Consider the following 22,334-nt stretch of genomic DNA (forward strand, 5'->3'; position numbering starts at 1 on the left):
GGGAAATAACACCTCTAATTAACGGGTGCCCCAGGAAGTAGTTGGAGCAAAGTCCATGGGAGTGAGTTTTCCCAGCTGCCTGATATCTCAAGAAAGCTACAGCATGTCCTCATTTTCATCCATGGTATCTTCCAAAAGCTTACACAGACATGGCACTAAGAATAATTTTTCCTTTGAGTTTTTATTGTTTTATTCTTTTTTCTGTTTTTGAAAGAGCGATGCTACGGGCTGTGCACAGTACATGCCTACAGGTCTGCTCAGCTTTCATGTCTCTACAAGTATATCTTGTAGAGGGAGCTGTATCTTCTCTGTGACAGCAGAATTGTGGGAGACCCTGAGACTGGCACAGACTGCCATCTCTCCTTTGCATTCAAGGATACAGTGATGATTCAGTTTGGGATTATCTTAAACTATTATTCTAAGTTCCCGAACAGGAAACCTTGTGACTTTCTGTCATTTCTCTTCCCTATTTATAAATCTCTCCCTTCTTTCCCTCAGCCTCCCAGTCCTGCCTCTCCACCCTGACCTGCTTCTCCACAATCCTGGAGGTGAAACGAAAGAGCTGCAGTTGTGACACTGCAGTTTGTGTGTCATATTGTAACTAGTTTCCACATCCTCCTCACTCTGTTGTAAAAGCACTTGAAGAGGAAGAAGGGCAAATAATGAAATATAGGAAAGCAGGAAAAGAGGAAGCAGCCAAGAGACAGCAGCCCAACTGAAATGCTAAGAATTATGGAGAAGTGACAGAAAGGGAAGCACAGACCAGGAATTATACTTGGTGGCTTAGCAGAAGAAAAAATAAATTGAAACAAACAAAAAATATATATGCTTACCCTTTTCTGCCTCTGCAGCAATCCTCTCTGACTTTCACCCACTTGACCTGTATTCCCCTTCCCACCTACCAACTGTGCTGCTCTGTGTGCTGCTGGACTTCACCAAACTTGAACCAACCTTCCCTCTCTCTTATCTTCATATCAACCAAGAGGAGGGACTCCTCAAATCACTCTCAGATAGAAAAGAGGGAAATCAAACACGAAGAAAACATCTCAAAATACCTAGCCACAGGGTGAGAAGGGTTGATTAGGCAATGGTCTTGTTTGCTGAGGGCAGCCACAGAGGACAGAGTGATGGAAGACTACAGAAGGAAATTGGCTAAAGCAGAGCCGGGATTGCCTAACTGGCAATCCTGCCCGGCTGCCAGAGGATGGAAGAGGCAGCTTAGGAAGTCCTTCCACTGAGATCATGTACCATTCTGTCCTGCTTGTTCAGAACGAAACTTGGCCAGAGCAGAAAATGTTTAAGATTCACATGAAGAATTTTCTCTTCTCCATTTGCAGGCAAAAGAGATACAAAGCAGAACATAAACCTCTTTAAGAACAGTGCAGGACCCAGCTTTTTACACTGTCCTATTTCTTGGACTTTTCAGCAAGAATTTGTCTGATAAAAGTCTGAGTAGCAAGTAAAAACTTGGGAAATGACCCTCTATAAATATCACAATACTGATGGTTACGCATCCCTTTCGAGTCAAGCTCCAGTCTTTATCTTATCTGGTGGCTAACTGAATTTCGTAGTTTCTCAGGAAGATAGTGGTGAAATCCCACATGTAAATGAAGAGCGTTACACAAAGGTGTACTGTGGTATAATTAATTGTTCATCACTGCGTGAAAGCTACCCTGTTGGAAGAGCTCTTCAAAACCATTTGTGGCTATTCCCCCACAAAGGAGGCTGTCAGGAGGTGATAAGAAATGGGGATTAGTGAGGCTTCACTTTCTTTGAAACACTCTTGCACAGAGAATATCAAAAGGTTCAGCTATTTTCCCTACCATTTATCTGTGAATTAAGAAATATCTTTTGGGCCACTTGATCAGTGTTTACTTCTTCAGCTAAAGTTAATGTCTCTCCTCTGTCTCACGTTTTGGGGTGTGTGGTACAGAGGAGAGATGACTATACCTGCATAGGAAGGAGTTAGCAGTTTCCTCTTCAGAACAGCAACAGTCACTTAGATGTTATGACTGTTGGAGACCTGGACTGCTTTTCCACTTCTCTACAGATACAGTACCAATACCTCTACTTCACAGTGGCATAATTTACACACGGTATTATTTTTCTAGGGAAGGCAGTGTGACCAAGCTGTGTAATACCCATGTAGACGTATGTGAAAGGGAGTATTACCATTGTGAAGGTTTTGCCCAGCTTGTCATGTCCTACCTATTACAGAGAAGGGCTGGTGTAACTTTTGGGTTTGAGGGACATGACCTGCCTTCTGGCTTTATTAGTTCTGGTCTGTTTTAAACTTCAGTGGAGTCCCTCTTGATTTAGTTCAGCATTTGCAAAGACAAAAAACAGTCATGCAGTGGTTCAAGAAACAATGCTATGTCAAGTCAAGTGAGTATTGCAAGAGAAAACTTAGCTATGAATGCTCTCCACAGAAAATGGACATAATTTTTCTGTCTGATTTGGATGAGACATGTCAAGTGAAAGAGGCAGAAATATGATCATTTTCCCATCAAGCCAGTCATAATGTTACTTATTGTTAAACCAGGACAGCAGGAAACAGCTAAGCATCGTCCTGTACTGCAATTGTAGCCATAAGGAAAGGCACGAGTAGTTTGCTTGGTTAAGGAGCAATACCACAAGGGGATTTTTATGCTGATGTAAACTTGGAAAAAAGAGAACATTAAATAGCAATAGAAATGGGCAACACTTGGTCCAGAACTATTCTTGGTTTCTCACCCACTACAGATAGTACTCATCTTTTAATAATTCTCTTCCTCACAAACAGTAGCCTTCTGCTTCAACCTGTAGAGAATTCAGTAACAACAAAATTTTATGGCCTCAAAGAGGGACAGAGCACTGGATTCAGACAGTGGAAAGCTAGGTTCAATTCCTAGCTGAGCCACAGACTTCCTGTGTGGCTATGGGAAAGGCACTTAATCCATCATGCGCCCTTACTTCCCTATCTGCACATTTTTCAATTCTTTTTTAATGGGGATAAGACTTCTTTTTTTAATAGGGAAACTAAAAAGCTATGTTGCTGTCTAGAGTGATTCCTACAACTGGGTACAAGTCTCTCAAGGGTCCTAACACATGAGGCCAGATTCTAACCACTGTACCGGTCACCCTCCTGGCATGTACCCCACAGTCCCACAGAAGATGACTAGGGACCATGGAGCAGGCAGCAGTTGTAGCTTGAGAGGCTGCACCACTTAGAAATTTCTGCAAATGCTACCCATAATCTGTGATGTGTCCTACAGAATTATACAAAGGTAGAATTATTGTCTAGCCTAATAAACCTTGGCTACACCCACAAAATACCACATATCAAGTGCTTGGAGCCCTTGGCCAGCTCTCTCTTTTTCAAGGTGAAAAAGTAAGCTTTTTCTTCCACAGACTAATGATGCAGAAGCAGGAGAGGAATGATATTTTTCCTCAGGTAGCCTTTTCCCATGCTACCACTCTGTTTCAATAGAGATGCAAAAATCCCAAAGGCAAACACCTCAAGAAAAGAAAGCATAAGCTGTTTAAAATATCCAAACCAGATCTGCATTTCCCGCCACATTGTAGCCAGCATAGAAGTTATCAGTGGTCTGAGAAAGGAAATAAGAGAGGGGCTCAGCCTGTACCTTTTTTGTAGGAAATGACTTAATTCTGAAAACTATCATCTCCAGTTCAGATTTGTAGCACTTACATGTTCAGTTATGAGGTGTGCAATCTCACTCCAAAACCAAATTGCTAGAGTATTTATTTTTCTGTAATGCAAAGGATCTTCAGAAATATCTCAGCAAAGAGAAAAGCCTGGACAAGAGTATGGATTTGACTCTGTGAAATTTGGGCTTGTATCTGAACTTTATCCTCATCTGCCCACTCTCCTACGACCAGCCTCATGCACTGCTCTGTCACGCCAGCACCAAGCTGTAATTACACTCATTGCACTGACACGACCCAGGAGTCCTGCTGGTACAAATCAGGTATGGAGCTGGAAATCAGCTCTCCCCTTTTTCCAAAAGTCCAATCAATGCAGTGGATTGCTCCTCTGTACTAAGATATAGGCTAACTAAAAGTCAGGAAATTAATTATTTCCTGATTCCCAAAATGATCTAATCATTCACTGCCAATATTTATATATGCATGTATGCATATTATTGCCTCATGTACCATCATCAAATCCTTCACCTATATTTAAATGTACATACAATATATAGATCTATATTAAATATAAATATATATGCCTGGTTTATATTTTTTGATCTCTCCAAGCTAAAGAGACACATTATTTAAAACAAAGTTTTAAACTTTGAACTAAACCAATCCCACTGCACCCTGGAAGAATACAGAAGACTACTTTGCTGCAGCTATTAGAAAAACAAATTTGCTCTCTGGACTCCAGAATACTCTTTATAGTTTAGATTCTGCAGCACAATTGACTGCATATCATTGTGCCCTACCTCATAGTTACCTTGGCTAGGACTTGTAAGGCTCAATTAATCAATCATATATACATGTATATAGCCTCAATTAGATTGTAAACTCTTCGGTGCATGCTGTTGGCGTTTGTGCAGTTTCTAGAGCTCTGTTCCTTTTCCTGGAACCCTGTGCCACAACACATATTCATAGACAAAAACAATAAAACCATTGGAGAGAAATGGGTAATTTCTCTCCAGAAGTTAATTCTCCAGCTTAATTCAATGCCCTTCCCAGTCTTAGATAAACAGTAAGAGCTAATATGGACAGAGGACATTCAATTATACACAACTAGAACAAGATCTGTGCTATGAGAACTGGTGCCATGCATTCAGAGAATGATCAAAACTTGGCCTTCCATAAGGGTTGATGATCTGTTCAGTCTATCACCATTGGCATTTCCTGCCCTCTCAGCATTTATGGAATATTTGAAAGTGTCTAGCAGGCGAAGTTTCTGTCAAACTTCCTCTCTGCTCCTAGTCGCGTGTCCCAGACAGTGTAAGTGCCTTTTACTTGGAGGAATCCTTTTGTCTCTTTTTAAAGCATCTGCCCAGTTTATATTTTAAATGATTTTCAAATATTGCAAAGGAACAGACATTGCATTGCATTGCATTTTTACCAAATGCAATGGATTCTAAATGTAGAAATACCCAGATGTGTCCTACTATGCTTTACACATTAGGAATCCTTCTTCTTTCCCATGAACTACCAAGTTGCAACTCCTTGTCCCTACCAAGCCAGAGAGAGTGCATCAGTACTACTCAGTCCAGGATTCATAATGCGCTGAAATTTCATGCTAACTCCCAGACAGTGTGGCTGGACTAAGAGTGAGGCAGTGCAAAGCAGTTCTACAGAAGTTGCTGTTTGTTATTAGCTGAAGTAAACATTCATATCTATGCTGTGGCCATGCTGTACTGTGTAGTATAGTGTGAGGTCAAGAAGAGAAGCGAAATCCTCCTAACTCTGCCACCTAGGAACACATATATCCAAAAACACTGTTTGGGCTATACAGGCTGAACACTTGGCCAGGCAAGTTTGTCAGAGGCTGCAGCAAACGTGCAGACTTTGTCTTCAGCAAAATTAACCTTTACCTGGTAAACTGGTAAGCAACCAGAGACAAAGATATGGGACTGACAAATGATGCTTTGTTCATTTGGAGGAGAGCATCTCAAGGAAAGTTGTTTCTGCCTTGTACAACACAAAAAGACAACATTGTGCTGTCTGAACATTTCTGAGCACATAAGGCATTCGAATCTCAGTGATGCCAATATCCTGCTGGCAGGTCTTTGGACTCTTGGAAACTGTTAGATATCAGGACGGTCACTTGCACCAGAGCAGGGCTGAGAGCCCTCCTTGCCACCAGGACGAATGAAGAGTGGCTCATCCACAGCTTCAAATTCCTTTACCTGAAAGGCTCCATGGAGTGCCAGCAAAGCTGATGTCAGCCACAGGCTCATAGCACTGGGGTAATGTGCTTCTCAAGTGTTTGTAGAACAGAACGTTAAAAGTTTCATTTTCTGTTGTCATCTTTTTTATCGAATGAATGTGCAGTGGCTGTTGGTAGTGGAGGACCGTGGCATGCTGCAGCAAACCTTCCCAGCAAGTCTTGTGAAATTTGTTTCTGCTGATGCAAATGTGCTATTTGCTAGAGCTCCCCATTGCTATCTGATTAACTCCCATCCTATGCCTGTTCGTGAAAACAACCCGCAGCCCAGAATGTGTGGATCGCTATGTTCTCAGGAAGTATGCAACTAGTAAAACTATTTGTGCTCTGTCTCACTGAGGGTAAAAAAGATGGGGGGAAAAACCACCATTGCACAGCAAGACCAGTCCTCACACAGGAAGGTTAGGGACTACATTTTGCTTGACTAGCCTGACCTTTGTGAGGGGATATATTTCACACTCAGCTGTATCTCCCCAAGATGCGCATAAGGAGATTCTCTGAATATCACTGTTACTGTCTGGGATGAGAGTGTAGAAGGGTTCAGGGTAAAAGTGATTCTTTTAATCATGTTTTTGTAATTGTTCACTCAGCTACTGAAACAGCTCTAGGAATGTTACATGCACGCATGCATCAATTTTTAGTGGAAAGTTGTATCTCAAGTAAGAGATACGAGATATTATATTTCATTAGCTTATTTCAATAGGTCAGCCATCTATCCTTCTACTGTGAGGACTGTATGTCCTCCAAAGCTTCACTGTGCAATCCTAAATTTTGTACAGGACTGTAAAAGAATGTTTTGGAATGTTTCATCAATGTATCTCTCACTCTCCACTATAGATTTTACCTGAATAACACTGTAAGAAGTTAAGCAAATAAAACATCTGAATGGTGGAAGGAACAGCTCTTATGAACTGCAGGGGAGGATCCAAGAGCCCATGTAACCCTTCACTGTGGAGCCAGCAGCAGCAGGCAGAAGAGCCTTTTAAGGGCACTGCTTCAGGCGAGGAATGCCAGCAGGAGGACTGAGAGGGAGAGCATGTCTGTCTCTCTCCTTTCCTCAGCAACCCTTATCTTCATGAACTCCTTAGTGGTCCTTCTAGTACCATGACCCCATCTGCCTTCACAGCTGCCTCGTCCCAGCAGCAATATGCAGACTGCAAAACCCACAGTGGGTACAAGCAGATCTTCCTCAGCTGCCGCCCACTTCCCAAATGGAATTTACACTTAGGTTGCTTAAAGGGATACAGACAAATTAGCAGGAACTAACCTTTTCCTCTTTTATGTTTGAAAAAAAAATATCTTCATAAGTTTATTTTGCAGAGTGTATACTTGAAAGGTCTTTCCCTCTTAAAAGAGAGAAAAGCTCAGCTTTCAACAGAAATGCTCTTTTGCATACATGTGTTGGTTTTTCTGGTTTTCTTTTTTTTTTTTTTTTTTTTTTTTTTTACACAAAAATACAGAGGAATTTGATTTTGCAGGCATATGATTTTGTGTGTGCTAACAGACATATCTTTGTATGTACATGTGTGTATGTGTGTGCATTTACACATGTAAAAGAGAGAACACAGCATAAATGGCTCTTGTTGGCTGGAAAATACATTGCCATTTCAAACTTCAAAGAGATTATTAAGGTGAAGAAATTAATCATAAAAAGTTTTAGAAATGAAAAATATTTTCACATTGTCTCCTTAATACTGAGGGCTAAATTGTGCATTGTATAAATCAGTCTCTTTCATGGCACACAAGAAAGATTATTAGCAATGATTACACTGTATAGTGGAGGTACAAGCTCATTAATGTGTAATTACAGGATAAACAGTATCAGACTTCCCTAGATTGTTTTGCAAGGAGAAGAAAACCTCCACTTAACACGACAATAAGCCCGTGATAGGATACCAATTTTACTAAGATCTACTAGCAATGTGGTGGTAAGATTAAACAAATGTGTTGCTACACCAGAGACAATGCCTCACTACCATCATTCCTTCCTCATCCTTTCCAAGTGTTGGGCTCCAAAGCCACTGAAGTATTTTACTAGCACAATTATAATTTCTCATTTTTATTTCTACTTGCCATTATGTGGACAAATGGGCAGGAAGCTCAACCCCTGAAGCTCCCCAGAAAAGCCTAGTTCCCACATTTGACTTCTAGACGAATTGTTGTAGGTCCACACCTGCAGCAGACTAAGACCCAGCAACCATGCTGGCCATCAGGGCTTCCCACCTCCTCTCCAATGTCCAGAGATGGGAAGTGCCAGCTGCAAAATTATGTGGATTCTGGGAGGAAAAGGGATGAACCCCAACTCAGGAAGGTGCCATGTCAGTGTGGAAGGGATGTTCTCACCTTTTCATTCATGGCTTCAGGCTGGGGATACCAGGAGGACTGCTCTGCTTAGGAGAGACAGAGGCATTTGCAGCCTGAATTGTGAATACAGCCAGCTCAGGGTCAGGGTAGGGATGGACCACAGACTATTTGACACTTCTCTTGGCCACATAGGTGTTTCTTTCCCTTTGCAAATCTGGGCACAAAAAATGATTAGTGGGTCTTAGTCTACCCTACAACAAGGGAAGTACATTTTTCATAGTGAATTCTATATGTGCAAGTGTGGTTCTCACTCAAAAATACTCATATGGAAAGACCTGGAAAGATATCTCCAAAACACAGATGCAGTGCAAAAGGTGCAGAAACAGCAGTGTTCCCTAGCTGGCAGTCACCATTTTGGTGTTAATGAAACCATCGTGCTTCAACACCAACCACTGCCACCACTTCCGAGCATTGCAACACATATTCACAGCAGGAAAAAACAGGCTTAATAACTCACTCCATATATTGCTGAGATGCATGGTACTGTGAATGGGAAGGGACTGATTTCCCTCTGAAAAAAACACAAACTGTCATTAAAAATCAGAGTGCAAAGCTGTTGGCTTAGACAGAAACCAAAACACAAAACCCACCAAAGATCTGGAAAGTTCAAATCCATAACGGGGATGTTGGCTGATCATGATCACAGCTTCTTACAAATACAGGATGCTTTTAAATGATGAAATATGGAGAATGAATATTTCCTTTTCTATTAATTGCAACATAAGCTGAAAGTGTCTCCAACTTTAGTCAAAACCCACCTTTCCCTTGCATTAAACATGTCTGTTACGTTACTTAATCAGCAGGGAGAACAAAATCATGTACAGATACACTCTGCTGTATGAAGGAATTAAAAATTCCTTTTAAAGCTCTCAATTGGTTTTATTTTTTTTTTTTAAGAAGAGGTCAGGGAGCAGACAAGTTCTTACATTGTTCCATAAAATAATCTAGAAGTTACAGAAAACTCTGGTTGGTAAGAGCCACTTCCTCAGAAGTAACATTTCCAGAGTAAAAAAAACCTGGTTTATGTGAAAGTTCTCCTTACTCTTCAGTCTCTTCTCTTTTTTTTTTCTTTTTCCTCCCTCTTTAAACTCTGATATGCAGCTAGGAAGAGTGGAAGTCAATTCATTCTGCCACATTTCTCCACTTTTGCCACATTTCTTATACATCTCAAATGAGATAAGTTTGGACTGTATTTGGGGGAGGGGAAATAGGGGAAATGGAAGGTGAAAACCAGAGTAAAGCATGAATCTTAACTTTTCTTTTTGGATCAACCCTGTTTGCTTCTGGCTTCAGGACTAGAGCTCCAAACATAAGCCCCTTCTATCCTCCGCTCTTTAGTATAAAGGGCACGACCATGCTGTAAACCCTTCCCTGCAAACCTCTAATTTGGGGATGCAGCCACAGTCACAATGTGTTTGCACATTTTGCAAATGGACAGAGCCTGGGGAGCTCACATCTGATGGAAGAACATCACTGCAAGTCCTGTGCAGCCAGCAACCTCTCCTCTCCCAGGGAGGAGGCACCATAGTGGGACTTGAAATTACAGAGATGTGAGGAAAGGCTGAACAAAATCAAAACAGCAGCTTGTTCCAAAATGGAGACTTTGTAGAGGCAGGTGGTCCCTGTACTGGGCCTCAGTCCATCAGTTAATATTTTCACTCAGCATACACTCCTGAAGAGCACTAGGGTTGAATAAGAACTTGCTCAAGAGAGAAAGCAAGCCTGCAACAAAGAGCAAGTAAGAAAGAGTACAGAAAAAAGGGACAGCTGGTGTTCAGAGGTCCATCCAAAGTTTTGATGCAGAGTCATTCCCTTAAAATAGCCTGAGGTTTAGCAAGCTGCAGTTATAGAGGTGTTTCCCATCTTAAAATATGTCCCCCTTCCAGCCAGAGCCCTGTATTTCTGAGTTGTGCTGCAGCCACAGCTGAGATCCTGCTAGATAATTTCAACTCCCGAGCTAGAATGGGGCTTATCTCTGAGCCACATCTCTTCTGCTCAGATAAAGACAACTTACTCTAACTGCAGATTAGATCAGCAGGCTCAGTATCCGTACCTAAAAGCCACACAGCCAAACACACTGCATCTCTCCACTTCAAACGACACTCGCTGCTTTCTCAACTCTGAAGAAAAAAAACTTGCACATCTCCCAAGCTTTCCCTGTCTTTTGTACTGATGTTTCCCTCTGAAAACATAGCAGTATTCAGCAAGTGCTCATGAAAGCTCCACAAACTACAAAGTGCTGGAGAAATAAGAGAAAAAACCACTCACTGCAACATCGTGTTGCCACACAGTGGCAACAGAAACCATACTTCCACCAAATGGGCCAGGAGTAAAAAAAATTCCTCACAAAACGAAATAGAAATCACTGGAAAAGTACAATAGTCTCTTAGGATTAATTCTGCTCTCAAGATTTTGATTTTATCACATTTCGATTGCATCAGAAGATAAATTTTTACATGCCTGCTTACACAGTGGTTCTGCCCTGGCTTTGTGTGGGCTGAGTTAACTGTGCTAATACAGTGCAGCCTGTGCTCGGATAGTGGCAGCTCTCCTTTCCAAACTGGCTTACCCTTCCTTTGAGAAAGTACTTGCAAGTTTGCTTTGAAAATGTTCACCCTCACTACTTGCAGCAAGCATTTTTAAATCTGATACAGGAATTTGCCTTTCAAAAGGAGGCTGTTTCCCACTGGCCTTGTGAAAATTCATGCACTTCTTCTTTTTAAGTCCCGAGTCATTGTATTGAGCAGAGCTTGCCCCTGGGACTGTGGCTAATTCCTCAGCTTCCCAATGGCCCTGCATACCTGGGTTCTCTGCACTTCACGCCAGCTCACGCTTTCACACTGTGCACATGCAAAACATACCTTTGAAGGATGGAATATACTGTATATCCCATACATCGTATATAAGGGAATTCATGAAATTTGTCACTTGCCTTCTCCCACTAAACCACCCCCATTGTTCTCTATGAAAATTCCCAGAAGAGTTTTGCATACAAAATGAAAATAATCCTGACAAAAATATCTCCCGTGTTCCTCTTAAGAACAGATAAGTCATGCTGGCAGCATCTTGGAGCATGCAATATCAGTCCGTATTTTGGGACTAGAAACAGGGGCTTTGGACCAACAAGATGGGAGATTCCCAACTTCCCTATTTCTAAAAGTTCCTAAAATATTTAGTTACAAGTCTTTCAATTCCTTCAGAAGCCTCTTTAGCAGGACTTTCAAACCGTGTTTCATTGTGGATGATTAAAGACAATTCCCCAAACCATCTTGAAACAAATTTTCTCTCTGCTCTCAGAGCTGGTAGGGCTACATCAGGTGAGACAGCAATTAATAGCAATAATTTACAATGGCTCGTGAGCTCCTACACACTTTCATAATTCTGAGCAGCAGAGATGCCCACCTGAAACCTGAGCAAGTAAAGCACATTACAGAGCCCTCCAGGTTACTTTAGTTCTCTGAATGACCACGTGTCCACGTGCACACATGCCACACGTGCGTCTTATTACTCATACACAACACATTGCCTTCATAGTGAATGAGCTCCTACAGGAGGAGCACGCAAAGATGTTTAGCTCTGACAGTCTTTTTCCTCAATCCCTTTCCCTGCCCTTGAGAAATGCCGGAGCAGCAGCAAGCTGGACCTGTCTGAGCAACAGGACTGATTTTGCAAGCTGGGGTGGGGCACTTCCCCTTCTGGCTTTCCCCCTTCTCCCCTCTGTCTGCAGCCTTTCCACACTTCTATTCTGCCTCCACCCAGATATGTGTGCGTTGCAATGGATTTATGTAATGGCAAGCTGCTGTGGTTGGCCTGGTGGCCCCTCAGCAATGCTCCTGTCCATGTTCTCAAATGGCTGAGTTCCTTTTAAGGAAATAAAGCATGGAAGATGCTCAGAGTGAGGACGCTTGCCTGCACCAGAAACTTGTGCAGGTTACCACCTCTGACTGCCCATGGCATCCCCAGGATGCAAAGGCAATGCCAGTGTTGCCAGGCACTGAGGACTGCAACTTCACAGGCTTCTTCAGTAATTGGGTTGTGGGAGGAGGGCAATACCAGTCATTTGACGTTTTCCACTGGAGAAAAATGCCAAAAACTTCTTTCTTTTTAATGTCTCTTCCCATACTAATGTGCTTTATTTTGAACAACTTGTGAGTTTCTAACTTCATATAAATTTCATCTGTCTTCTGCTCGTGTCTAGGATCACCTTGAGTTTTTACTTTAGGCATCTTCTGTCAGTTGTTCAACAGTTTTAACCCAATTTTGTGAGATGAGTTCTCCCTACCTCTTCTCTCAGAAAGAATATCTATACATGTTATATGTTCCAGGTCCAGACTGTAATCTGTGACTATGGTGATGATCACTTTTTTCAGTGAGAAACCCTTGACTTTTGTGTTGGAAATCGTATTCAGCATCTGACAGCTGCCTGTGCAGAAATGGTGAGCCCACAGCCTCTTTCTGAGGCCAGTAACACTGTGAGATGGCATCAATGGTTTTTACCCATTGATGGCCAGCTACAGTACAAGTTATGGATAATACAGTACAGTTATGGATAAAGGAAGGTACTGCTCGCCTTTCTAGGCAAATACTGCCACTGAGCAAACGGCTTTTTCTTCATGAAGTAGGGTCTGGCCTACAACTCACTGAATCATTAGTTTCCCACACATGGCTTGAATTAGTCCCAGGGCAGAAACAGCCCTAAATTGCAACCGTCTACCACATACAGGATGTTCAGTACTGATTGTCCACAAAAGGCACACGCAACATTTAACCTGAAACTTGAACAGAGACAGTAAGAATCAGCAGAGGATGTTTCAAATCAGCTCTCATGTTATAGGTTAGCATGAGAAATAGGGCTGCCTGTCCAAAATAGGCTGCAAAGCACCAATTCCTAATGGAAATTTTGGTGGGATGTGTATTTTTAAATAAGTTAGATCATAATTTCAAAAGGATATTTAGAAGAGATGGTAAAAGAGAGTCTCTAGTGCCTTAAAGAGCTGTGAGAAACTATCTTGTCTGAAAACGTTCCCTGTGTTTTCTAGAAAAATTAACTGTAGAGCAGGTGGGTGCGGAGAGTAAGAAGATAAAACAGTTAAAAAGTTTTAGGTGCCAGACCAGACTGAGAAGAAAATTTGGGGTGGAGAAAATGACAAGGAAGGAAGAAGCACAGAAGCAGCAGAAATGAAGCTTGCAGGAAGAAGCTGCTCAACATAGGGTGGCACTCTGGGAGTTACAACATTAAAAACCTAGCAAGCTCATCAAGGAAATGAAGAGACATAGCAGTGACCAGAATATGTCTTTTAATATGTTTCTGCTTTTTTGAGCTGCTTTGGGTTATTACTAGAAACTTTTAATGACTTTACTTCCACAAATGACCTTTCTTACACCCACTATAATTTTTGCATTGGTCAGAAGCAACCCACATCTTGGGTGTCTCTGTCTGAAGGAACAAAACAAAGCATACATTTCATGAACCCCTGGACACCTGCCGTATGACATTTGCACCCTCTCTAGTAGTTCTAAATGATACACTCAAAATCTCACAGCATCCAAGAAAATCTGGCAAGTGAATTGAGTACTTTAACTTCTGAAGTTTCTACTATGCCTGCATTCTCAGAGCAGAAGAGATGTTTCAAATGGTTCTCTCTATCAGGTCTATAACACCACATTCAAGCCTCACTCTTCAGGTTGGAAGATGCAAGAAAAGATTTTTTCGAAGACATGTAGAGGAGCTAGAGCCTATCTTTGTTTTCTAAAAATAGCTCATTTCCCTTAATCCTTGACCTTTAAAATGCTAAACTGATGAAAAAGGGTAATAAATTTTGACTCCAGGGTTAAAGGTTTTGTGAAGTGTTACTACAAATCTAAGCAAACGGTCATTCAAACACGTCTATTTCACAAGCTGATTAAAATTAACAACAGATTTCTCACCTAATTTTAGTAAAATCATGTAAATGCGTACTGTTTTCATTCAACAAACCTCTAATTTCCATTGTAACCTTTATAACACTAGGCATGTACAAAAGAAATCCTCCAGAGCCTACTGACCCTCTTCCATAGATGTCTGATTCAAATTACCCTTTCTCAGTGCTTGCTATATGGACATCTGATCTCTCAGGACGTTAAGATTAAGTGGAATGCACTGTATATCATATATTGAAATACAGCAAAGTGCATAGGGGATTCCTTTTTGATGAAGGAAGCAGATGGGACATTAGGAAAGTCATATAGAGAAAAGCTGTTGCCTGGTCATATCTGCTCATGTGTATCGCCTGTCAGTTATCAGAGGCTGCAGTCTATCTCCCAGCTATGAGATACATATAATATGAGTTGGTCTTTATAGTATTCTCTTGCCTATCTACTGTTCTTCAAACTAGCTTTTCAGATCATCCTTTTCTACCTAAGTTTGGTGATAAATAGATCACAGAAGCAGATCTTAGGACCTAGATCTTAGGAGATCACAGGTTGCACTGAACAACAAGTCTGCTTACACTGCCATGCCACTGCTTACATAGAAAGATAGCCCCCTTCATCCCTAATACATCTATGGGATCATATAGCTCAAACACCACCCTAAGGCATTGGTTTATTCCTAAGAGATTTTGTTTTAATGATGATCTAGAATGTACGTAGCAATCATACAGCTTCTAATATGTCTGGGGCATGTGTTCAGGCCCTTTTTGTAAAAAAGGAGAATTCATTTTTTCAGTATACTCTTTTCAAAAAGTTAGTTTAGGGCTAGAAAAAGGAGCAGGAGAAGAGGTAAAAGCGTATGCAGCTTTACAGAAAAAGCAAACATTGCAAGCACTGAGGTTGATAGCTAAATTTAAGATCAACCAGAAAACAGAGTACTGTGAAGTGTCTTTGTTTCTGTTGACTGTGGTAAATGTCTCACTACAAGATGTGACCCTTCAAAACCAAAGAGCTATAGGTAAAGAAAATAGAGGTAGAAAAAATGTTGAAGTCAGGACATGGAAGATCTAAGGTATTGCTGAAAGCACAATGTAAAACTAATGAGAACAGATGGAATTCATCATATTTTGGACACCAAAGATAAAATTTTCTCCTTCTTTTATTGCACTAACTTCTAATATGTGTTTATATTGGTATATAATTGAACTGTTGGGAGAATCATTACATCATCAGCAAATATAAATTTCATCTTTGCTGGTTCTGTGTGATATTTGCAAGCCGAAGTAAATTTAGTGTTTGGGTTTAAACAAAGGACTTTTTTTTTTTTTAATTATTATTATATTTTAAAACAAGGGTTAAATATTTTGGAGGGTTTAGTGACTTTGGGAGAAAAGAGGCTTAACTCATTTTACTGAGTTGATACACAAGCAGTAAAAGCAAGATTTTGTCCAAAGAGGTTTGAACTGAGAAACAAAGCACTAAGTAAGTGATCAGATGTTAAAAAGCATTTTTAAAAATCAATTTGTTCGTAAGGTATGTCAATATGCACATAGGAGCTGAACTTTATGCTCACATTTTTAATAAGAGGGGATCAAGTGGTAAATAAAGTGAAGATGCACAAGATGCTGCATTCTCTAACAGCTAGTCCTGGAGCTTGGGAATAGGGTCTACTGCTAATGCTAACACCGTTCTGCTGTACTACCTTGACTTTGATTATTTAGTCTTCTGTGCCCTCCCTTTCCACTTACTGTCCTTTATCAGACTTCTTTAGACAATAAAGATGTAAAGGCACTTACAATCTTTCTGTAAGCAGTCTTCCACCCTGACCCTTAGTGCAGAAATGTAAAATATATGAACAAAACTTTTATTTGTGGATAAACAAACCTATTTTGTTAATTACTCCTCTCCTGAAATATTTTTATCACATAGTGCATTGATCACAGTATTCTGGGAGTCTTTGTGGTTTTTTTCCTTTTTTTTATTGTTATTACTGGTAAAAAAGCATTGTGTTCAAGTATTATCATTTAGTCCTTTTTAGTGGACTATATGTGAGCTGGTGCATGGAGTAGTCAGCATTATTTCTAGTCCTTGGTGTGGACTCTGTGATCCCTAAGAAGATCATCTCTGGATCTTCTCTGTAGAGAGGATTTGTAAAATCATCTCTGGACAATGGTTTCTTTTTATCCAACAAACTTTATCAATTATGGACTTTTACCTAGAAGAACAAAATTCAAATGTTTTGTAATGTTCTGCCAGTTAAAAAACTCATAAGTAAATGAAGATCAGACATTGAATCTGAAACATACAAATACTATGCGTGTGCTAATATGGCATTTATAGAGAAATCTGAATAGTAGATAACATTCAAGATAGCATTCAAATTAATGATAAAAATAATAATAAAAATACCTGAGAGTTCACACTGAATTTTTATCAAATCTGAGTTCAGATAATTTTGACCAGGAACCACGTATTTGATTCCATTTCCTATGCAGAAAGAAAACCATCTTTCCTGGGGAGAATTTTATGCAATCAGTGATGCTTTAGAAATAAGATAACTACTAGGATCTTTATAACTTCCCTGTGGATGAAAAGGCTTCCTGTCCTTCAAATGCCTTTCCCAATGAAAAGGTTGCACAAAAAACACTAAACACCTGAGTAATCCTGTGCTGAACAAGATGAAAAGGCACAAGATCTACCTGTATATCAACTTATTATATAGTGCTTTAAAATTATTGGCATATTATATTATGTACTAATACTCCTTCTCAGATTGGACTAGTCATCTTACCCAAGAATCTCTCATTCTTGGCACTCTGTTGTCCTCCAGTACTAGTTGAAAGGTCCTCTGGTACAGGCATAGGTTCATCTGCATCATCTGGCACATCACTAATTGGAGGACTTTCCTTTCCTAGTAGTGAAGAAAGTAGCATCAGTCAGAGCAGTCTTATTTCAAAATAATACCATAAGAGGAACCACAAACCAAACAACTTGGCAAAAAGACCTAAGCACTACTGAAAGTGTGACATTCTTAGGACCAAAACCTGCTGTCCTGCAGGTAAAATTTCTTTAGAAACGAATGCATGGCCGACACAGAATCATAAAATCGTAGAATGGTTTGGGTTGGAAAGGACCTTAAGATCACTTAGTTCCAACCCCTCTGCCATGGGCAGGGACATCACACACTAAACCATGTCACTCAAGACTCTGTCCAACCTGGCCTTGAACATCTCCTCCAAATTTACTGAAGTCTGGATATGCAGTTATCAGTCTTACCACTTTGGATATTTGTAACACACATACGAGCTGCTATGCTCAAAAGATCCAGTTTAGCCAACATAGACTGACAGATTACAAAGGTTATCAAATGGTCATCTTCTGTAAAAACTCTTCTTTCTTCCGCAAGTGCTCCTTGAGAGCTCCAGATTTGCTTCAATGACATAGCAAAGTCTAACCAACAAGTATTCTGGGGCTTTAACAGAACTACCTCCACTTCTCCCCCCCCCCCAAAAAAAAAATAATTTCCAACTAAAAATACAGCTACATCTTCAGCAAGTTTCACTAATACCCACAAATCAAGCTTTGGCTGGTCCTTGTGCCTACAAGTAATTAAGTGCATGTAGCTCCTGGGACTTCCTAAAACATGTACAATTAGCAGTCAGTCAAAACATGACTTCAAGGGTTTTATGGTCTCTTATTGGCAAAGAGGAAAAACCTCACAGTATCTTGTGTACACAAGGTTTAGCAGAAGAAAACAGCCTGGAGCTTTAGTATAAGTATTACAGAACTGGTTTAGTGCTGAATGCATGACAAGAAGGAAAATAACTCTTTCGCAAGCATTGCACTACCAGAAATTGTGAGGTTTCTTGGATTAGCTCTCAGTCACAGCGTACATGTCGTGCCCACAGCACTATCCCTTGCAGAGCTTCTTTTAAAATATCTTCACACATCTGTAACAAAAGCATGACTTGGAAACTACCAAAAGAATTATCTAAGTGATTAGTTTCATTGACTATTACTAAAAGGCTGGTCTTCGCATTAATAGCAAAGGATGAAATAGGCCCAGAGCAGGATTTGAACTCAGTAATGTTCACATAAAACCTTTGTCTCCAAAATGGAGACAAATACAATCTATTAGACATCCCATGGCAATCAGCGCACCAGCAAGGACTGTAATTTCATGGCACAAAGGCCTAGCAAATTAGTGCTTTTTTTTCTAATGAGAATTCCCTCATTAACACATAAACATTCATTAATTCTGAAATCACATCTCAGAAGAGGAAAAATTAAAACACATACAGCTCACTTAAGTGATAACAGTCTGGTGATGGCAGTTATGGACTTGACTTGAAAGAAGAAAACATTTTCCTCCCAACCTCCTGGATGGAGCAAAACATTGTGCTTTGGGATCTGTACTGATCATGATGTGGGAGAAATGCCAGGTAGGTTTAGGTCATCATCCAGATTAGCTGGGTTGGGTGTTTGCACAGTCTAGGTTTAAACGAACAAAATGAGTGGGGGGCCGAGTTTCTTAGTGATGTTTCTATCAGACTGTGGAATAACTTCTGAACAGGAGTGGTGGGAATGGCATGGGGTGAACCATTTAAAGGTGCAGCTGGAAGACTCGAGGATAACGAAGGAACACTCCTGCACTGGCAGAGGGACTGACTAGATGATTTCATAATATCATCTGCAGCTTCAGTGGGGTACTCCAAAATGGGCAAAATCGCACCCACTGGATGTGAGCGCAGGAGCAAAGGTGGATTGCATAAATGGAAAAGAAGGACTATGAATTTTACAGCAGAGGAAAGTAAAAGCAGGAAGTTCATTGAAACAGGTTTTGCCATTCACTGTTTAGCTCCTTATTTAGTTATTCCTGTATTTTTCTGCACTATTTTTCTGGGATGTAAGGAACTTAAAGAGCTGTGAGCAACTTTCCAATGCAAGTCCCATACTGACAAGCTGAGGTATCTCTTACAGATAGAATGAATGGGCAAGGAGAGACAGCTGAAATATTTCAGCTTTTTCAACATTTCTCCCCCATTCCCCCCAAAACAAAAGAAAAAACAAAAAAACAGAAGTTTAATTGGAGGGCAAGAGGCAGTCTGGTCAGAATCAGCTCTCTTGATGCTACATCTAAGTTAAGGAAATCTGTTAAAAAGTAACAGTAATCAAAAGCCACCTGCATCTTCTAAGGTTCAACTTGTGCTCCTAGTTAGAATAAAGGAAGTTGATCCTTTGACTTCGTCTGGATTCAGAAGAACACTTTCACTAAAAACCTGAGGGCTTTTTTTGGTGATGAACCAATATAAACACATATCATCAGACCTATGAGATAACAGATAGCAAATAAAATCAAAAGTTTCTTGGTATGTAATTAGGCATCCTACAATAAGCAGGCCAAATAAGATGCTTTGAAGATAAGTCAAAGCTGCCTTTCAGAACAGAAACCTGTTAGTAGACCAGTACTTTCGCAGTTTGTGGTGAACTTTTTGGTTCACTAACCAAATACCAATCTTCTACTTGTTAAATTAATAGCCATTTGCCCAGGTGGCATGAATCAGAATAGCCTCACGGACTTGGTGGGGCAGAAGCCAGAGATCTGGTATGCTTCCCTTTTTGCAGGAGACTGCAGTTAAGAAAACTTAGTAAACTTAGCTTTAATGACTCATTTCTTATCATTTGATTTCCTCCTCTTACACATGATCGAGAAATCCCTGCATGCAAAAAGGCAGAGTGAAAATAGTGGATTTAGAATAGATACATTAGTTGAGTTCTGTGTCTTGGACTCTAGAGCGTGATATTTGTATTTCATGCCTTAACTACGTCAAAATTGTTACACCATGATAAGTTCACTACTGCGTGGTAATCTTATAGATACGCAATCTCACTAACATCCTTTTGCCAATGAATTTAGAAATAGAAAAGAGGCAGGGGGAAGGAGGGAACAGTTTCACATTTAATTTTTAACAGGCATGTCCAGAACAATAACTGGTTGAAGGGATGGAGCTAAAAAAAAAAACTATATAGTGGCAAGTACTGGGGTAAATTATTAAAATGTCACATAACAGACAAAGAGCCATAGATTTATTCCATTTTCATTTTATATTTTTGCTCAAAATAAGAAGTGAAGCAGAAACAACAAAATCTAATCTTGGGGCAGGGAGGTGTCTCTCTTTTATTTTATTTTTAACAAAGAGCCACCTGACACATCAAACTAAAAAGACAAGGGAGCTGTAGAGTTGAGGTTCTGTTTCCGGCACTGCTGCTAGCACCCTTGGTTAAGTCATAAACGGAGATCAACTATCGGCTGTATCATACATTCCCCCAATTTATTCTGAAGCTCTGAAAGTGTCTAACCCATCAATGGTGCCTTGTAAGATCCTCAACTTCACTCTACTTGAGTTTCCCATCTCTGCCCCAGCAATATAGTTAAAGACATGAGGAAAGAGAGGAAGGGAACAAAGTGCCTATTTAGCTCATGCCAGGATGGTGCTGCTGGAGCTATGACTATAAAAAAGGAAGCCAAAGAGGGATTTCTTACTAAAATCTCATTCTCCATCCTTTCACAAACTAAAGTTGGGTTTAATACGTGCAGGTTGTTTCCTGGAGAAATGCTAGATCCACTGGAGAAGTTATCATAGAATCACAGAATGGTTTGGGTTGGAAAGGTTGGAAAGGACCTTAAGGATCATCTAGTTCCAACCCCCCTGCCATGGGCAGAGATGCCTCACACTAGACCAGATTGGTCCAAGCCCTGTCCAACCTGGCCTTGAACACAGAGAGGGATGCAGGGCAGCCGCAACTTCTCTGGGCAACCTGTGCCAGCACCTCAGCACCCTCACAGTAAAGAACTTCTTCCTAATATCTAATATAAATATACCCTGTTTCAGTTTAAGGCTATTCCCCCTTGCCCTGTCACTACATGCCCCTGTAAAAAGTTCCTCTCCAGATTTTCTGTAGGCCCTTTTTAGATATTGGAAGACTACTATAAGGTCTCCCCTGCTCCTTCTCTTCTCCAGACTGAACAACCCCAACAAGATCTAAGAAAAGTAAGATAGACATTTTTCTGGATGAGAATCACAACCCAATTCACACCCTGGTTTTACTAGTAGAACCTCAAACCTCAGTGATGAGAAGAGAGTTGCTCTGGGACGGGAGCCAGGCTCTCAGGTAGGAGATACCAGCCCAGGATACACTCATTTTTACCTTCCTAAGACCTAACAAGAACATTAAATGCAAAACTCTTCTTCCTGCTTTAGCAGAGTGCAGCACAACCTGGTCGGTACTAGGGGATCTTTGTATTTTAGATGTGGAAACATTTGTACTTTTTTTTTTTTACCTTCCTTAACTGTTAGGCCCTAGAACTGATAAAAAAAAAAAAAAAAACTGAGAAAAAAAGAAAAAAAGGGCAGGAAAAATACTGCTTGTTAAGTGAGATACTATCTGTGTTTTCTGACTCTCTTGTACGGGTGCCGGATACTGTTTGGTTAAATGTATGTCAGCTCTCTCCTCATTTCAGAACTGCAACTGCTTGTCTCATGAAATATCGCTTTCAGGAGAAAAATAAAAAGTATGAACTCTGTGCTAGTCACACAGTATTTCAGTTCCTCTAGGAGCCAGCCATGCCTGGATTCCCAGAAGTGGGAATGTCTGTGTGCACACAGGGTTTGGCTCGCTCATACTAATTTTATACTTCCTTGGCCCAGCTCGCCACTGCCACACCTGAATCAGCTACAGCTGCATAAAGCACATGGCTGCAAAACACTGCCTTTGAGCTGAGAAGACCTATTTTCTTTCTGGATTAAAAACCAAAAAAACCCACCAAAGAAATCCCTGAAACTATTCTTTTCTTTTAAACACAACTAACTGTGCTAGTGAACCAAATCACCTAATTCCATAGGCTCAGAGAGTAAGCTACACCTGATGAGTATTACTCACAGAACAGGAGAAATAAATAAAAGTGGTTTTCAACTGACAAGACAATCTCACACTCCTGAAACTGCCATTGTCTCACTGGTCCCCAGTATAAAAGAAAAGCTCCCTCATCATGCAAGGAAGAATCCTAGAAGCATGTAGAACCCCAGGAGAAGAGGAGGGGAAAAATTCCTTTCTGAATTCACCAGCCTATGAAAAAGAAGTAGGTAACATCCCT

General features: G+C 40.5%; 1 protein-coding gene across 10 annotated transcripts in view; it reads right to left on the reverse strand.

Annotated features, from left to right (window-relative positions):
• IKZF1 (IKAROS family zinc finger 1) overlaps positions 1 to 22,334 on the reverse strand; it is a 66,539-nt gene that overhangs the window by 29,981 nt on the left and 14,224 nt on the right. For all 10 annotated transcript variants that reach the window (XM_030480744.1, XM_030480716.1, XM_030480726.1 and 7 more), the window contains exon 3: positions 16,971 to 17,090. In XM_030480744.1, the coding sequence (XP_030336604.1) occupies positions 16,971 to 17,090 (120 nt within the window). The remainder of the gene's footprint in view (positions 1 to 16,970; positions 17,091 to 22,334) is intronic.

This window comes from Strigops habroptila, chromosome 1 (assembly GCF_004027225.2).
Source record: "Strigops habroptila isolate Jane chromosome 1, bStrHab1.2.pri, whole genome shotgun sequence".
NCBI classification, from domain to species: domain Eukaryota; kingdom Metazoa; phylum Chordata; class Aves; order Psittaciformes; family Psittacidae; genus Strigops; species Strigops habroptila.